The sequence below is a fragment of the Monoraphidium neglectum genome (genome assembly GCF_000611645.1).
Source record: "Monoraphidium neglectum strain SAG 48.87 unplaced genomic scaffold scaffold05601, whole genome shotgun sequence".
Taxonomy (NCBI): Eukaryota; Viridiplantae; Chlorophyta; class Chlorophyceae; order Sphaeropleales; family Selenastraceae; genus Monoraphidium; species Monoraphidium neglectum.
Window position 1 is genome coordinate 1 of NW_014008029.1, and position 3,035 is coordinate 3,035.

General features: G+C 67.1%; 1 protein-coding gene across 1 annotated transcript; it reads right to left on the reverse strand.

Annotated features, from left to right (window-relative positions):
• Nucleotides 1–1,461: 1,461 nt before the first annotated feature.
• Nucleotides 1,462–2,809, reverse strand: MNEG_15724 (hypothetical protein; the record flags this gene model as incomplete). The annotated part of the gene is made up of 5 exons (XM_014035805.1): nt 1,462–1,626; nt 1,710–1,816; nt 2,061–2,215; nt 2,425–2,525; nt 2,783–2,809. The coding sequence occupies 5 exons, from the start codon at nt 2,807–2,809 to the stop codon at nt 1,462–1,464; spliced, it is 555 nt and encodes a 184-aa protein (XP_013891259.1).
• Between the last annotated feature and the right edge of the window lie 226 nt (nt 2,810–3,035).

Below are 3,035 nucleotides of genomic sequence, written 5' to 3' on the forward strand. Positions count from 1 at the left end.
GGCCCCGACCCAGCCCCCGGCGAACCCGCCGCCGCCTCGGCTGCCCCCGCGGCCCCGGTCCCGCCCGCCGCAGCCGCGGCCGCGGGCTCGCCCTCTGCGTGCGCGGGCGCCTGCGCAGCCGCTTCGGCGCCCCCTGGCAGCCCCGGGGGCGACAGCCTTTTCAGCCAGAGGCTGCCATGGTTGAACAGGCTGCAGGAAAAGTGAGGGCCGGACTGCACCCAGCAGAACCTGCGGTACGAAGGGCGTGCACGAGTGTGGGGGACGAGGAAAAGGGGCGCGTCAGTGTGATGGAGGGGCGTCGAGCGTGCTGGGAGGCACCGGTGCGGGGCGCCAACTGGCTGCTGCATCGGGCCCGATGGCCGCCCCCACCCCGGCAGGTTGGGGCGTCTGGAGGCCCGGAGAAACCGCTGTTTCGCCGGCGCAGCGCCTGAGGAGAACGACCCCAGGCCGCGTCCGCGGTGTGCTGACCTGGCGCCGTCGTCGGCCTGCAGCAGGTCGCGCACTGCCTGCAGCGCCTCCCCCACCCGCGCGGCCCGGTCGCCGCCGGGCGGCGCCGGCGGGGCGCTGTCCTCCCCGGCGTCCAGCACAGTCCGCCAGTCCACGATCTGGAAATGGCAGTCGGTCGGTGCGGGCGGCGGTCGGCATGTTAAGGGGTTGGTTGGCGGTTGGTAACTGCCAGCTGTTGGGACACGGGGTGTAACGGGCCAGGATGCCGCGCCGATGACTGCAGTGTAATGGGGCGTATCCATGAATGCTGATCAGTATAAATGAGGAGTATAATCCGCAGGCTGACGTCGTGATGGCTACCAGATTCTGCACAGCTACCCATATTACATATCTGTACATGTCTCAAAAGACTGCATCACCGTACACCCGTGCACGCACACGCAGTGGGGATGTACGATGTGCGTCCAGGTGCGCATGCGTGCGCACGTGCGCGCTCTCTCTTCCTGTCTGTCTCTCTTTCTTTGTCACATGCGTAATACGCTCTCTTTTCTCCATCGCTCATACGCTCTGTCCCTCCCTTTGCCATTTGCAAACACGTGCATCCCCCCCCCACACACACACACTCACACACACACACACACACACACACACGTGCACCCAGGAGCACACAGTCTTGCACATGCTGACATCCCCCACCTGGCTGATGTCATGCTTGCCCCCCGAGTCAGTGAAGTCCACCACCAGACAGCCCTCGCGCTTCAGCGGGTGCCTGCGCAACCCGCGGCCCACCATCTGCCACAATGCGGCGCGCCGACGCGGGCGGCCGCAGCGGCGTACGCGGGCATGTCAGCATTGGAGGCGGGACAGGGTAGGGCCAGGGCTGCGAAACGCACTGCGGGTGCCGAACGCAGCGCAACCCTAGTGGTGGTTCTTAAACGCGGGCTCTGCTGCGCACGAAAGCGTCGACTTGCACTGTTTAACCTCCCCTTTTCAGGTGCAATCTGCCACCCTCCTTCACTCCCGGTCCCGCTCCCAGCCCCCCGCCCTCCCGCCGTCCCAGCTTTTGCCCGGCCGCCCGCCGCTGCGCCGGCGGACCTGGGTGTACAGGCTGGTGGAGCGCGTGGGGCGGGCCATGAACACCGCCTCCACCATCGGGTCATCGAAGCCCTCGGTAAGGATCTAGGGGCGGGGGGGGGGAGCGGTGTGGTTGGTAAAGTAGGGTAGAGTAGAGCAGAATATAACATGAATATAATTGCGCTCACCATGACGTTCACGAGCACGCTGAGCGCGCCGTGCTTGAAGGCCGTCAGCACGCTGCGCCTCAGCTGCAGCGGCGTGCCGCCGTGCAGCAGCGCGCACCCCTTGACGCCTGGCGCCGCGGGACGGGGCGCGACGGGGGCATGGGGATTCGTCTATAGGGCGGACGCTTGGCGCCCGATACGTTGGGTCCGCGTGCCGCTGACAACGCGGGACGCAAAAATGAGCGGACTGCTTGGCCGGAGCCAAGTCTGAAACCCGCTGCGTTGATTATTTCCGGTGGTCACTTCAGGTGCGCAGGACGGAGCAGGAGCCCTGGCGCGCTTCCCGCCCTCGGCGCGGCCGCGCCAACTCACCCGCGGCCTCAAACTCCTTGGTCAGTGCCTCCGCGTGCGCCCGGTCCACCGCAAAGACGAGCGTCTTGCGTGCCGTCCCGTCGGGGCGCGCCTTGCTGCCGCCCGGGCCCGCAAGGCGACGCCACGTCTCCACCACGAGCGCGTTGCGGCTGGGGCTGGGGTCGCGCACGGCGGCGCGCGGGGAGGACAGCCAGTGTGGGGTCAAGTGCGTCTCGGACGAGCCCGTGCGTGGTGCTGGCTGCTTGCAGCCATGCTTAGCGCCTCGGATTCGCATTCAGGGAGGGGGTGATTAGGTGCGACGCGGCGGCCGGGGCTGTCGGCGCGTCTGCGGGCTGTCCAGCAGACCCGCAAAGAGCTGCCTCACCTGTTGCAGAGGTCTGACAGCTCCTTCTGGTTGAAGTCGCCGTCCGTCCCCAGTCCCACGCGGCCCATGTCCTCCTCGGTCACGACACGCTCGTTGACCACCTGGGAAGAACGCACAGGAAACAGAGGGTGGGGCACTTTTGATGAACAAGACCGGTAACAAAGGCACCTCTGGGTGAAAAAAAATTGTCTCAGTTTTAATCACTACCGTAGTCCACGAGCTTCGCAACTCACGGACTGCCGCCAGCCAGGGCCGCACAGGGGCCGGCTGGCTGGTTGCACTGACCAGCGGGGCGCCCCGCTCAGCAGGGTGGAAATGGAGCGCCCCTGCTGCCCGGCGCGGGGCCAGCCCCTCGCACCTTCGCCAGGTAGCCGTTTGAGATCATCGTGTTGACTGCGAGATGTTTTGGGGGGTTTGGGGGTGCCCGGGCACGGCATGACGCATCCGAGGGCGCCCCTGCCGCTGCCTGGGTGGCGCCGCTGCCGCCACCTGATGCGCACCGCGCCTGCCACCTCACAGGCGGCACGGCTCGCCACGCCGCTGTTCTCCTCTCTGCTCTGCAAACCTTGCAGCTCCAAGCGCTGCCGCCCCTTCGTCCCCCCCCTGAGCCC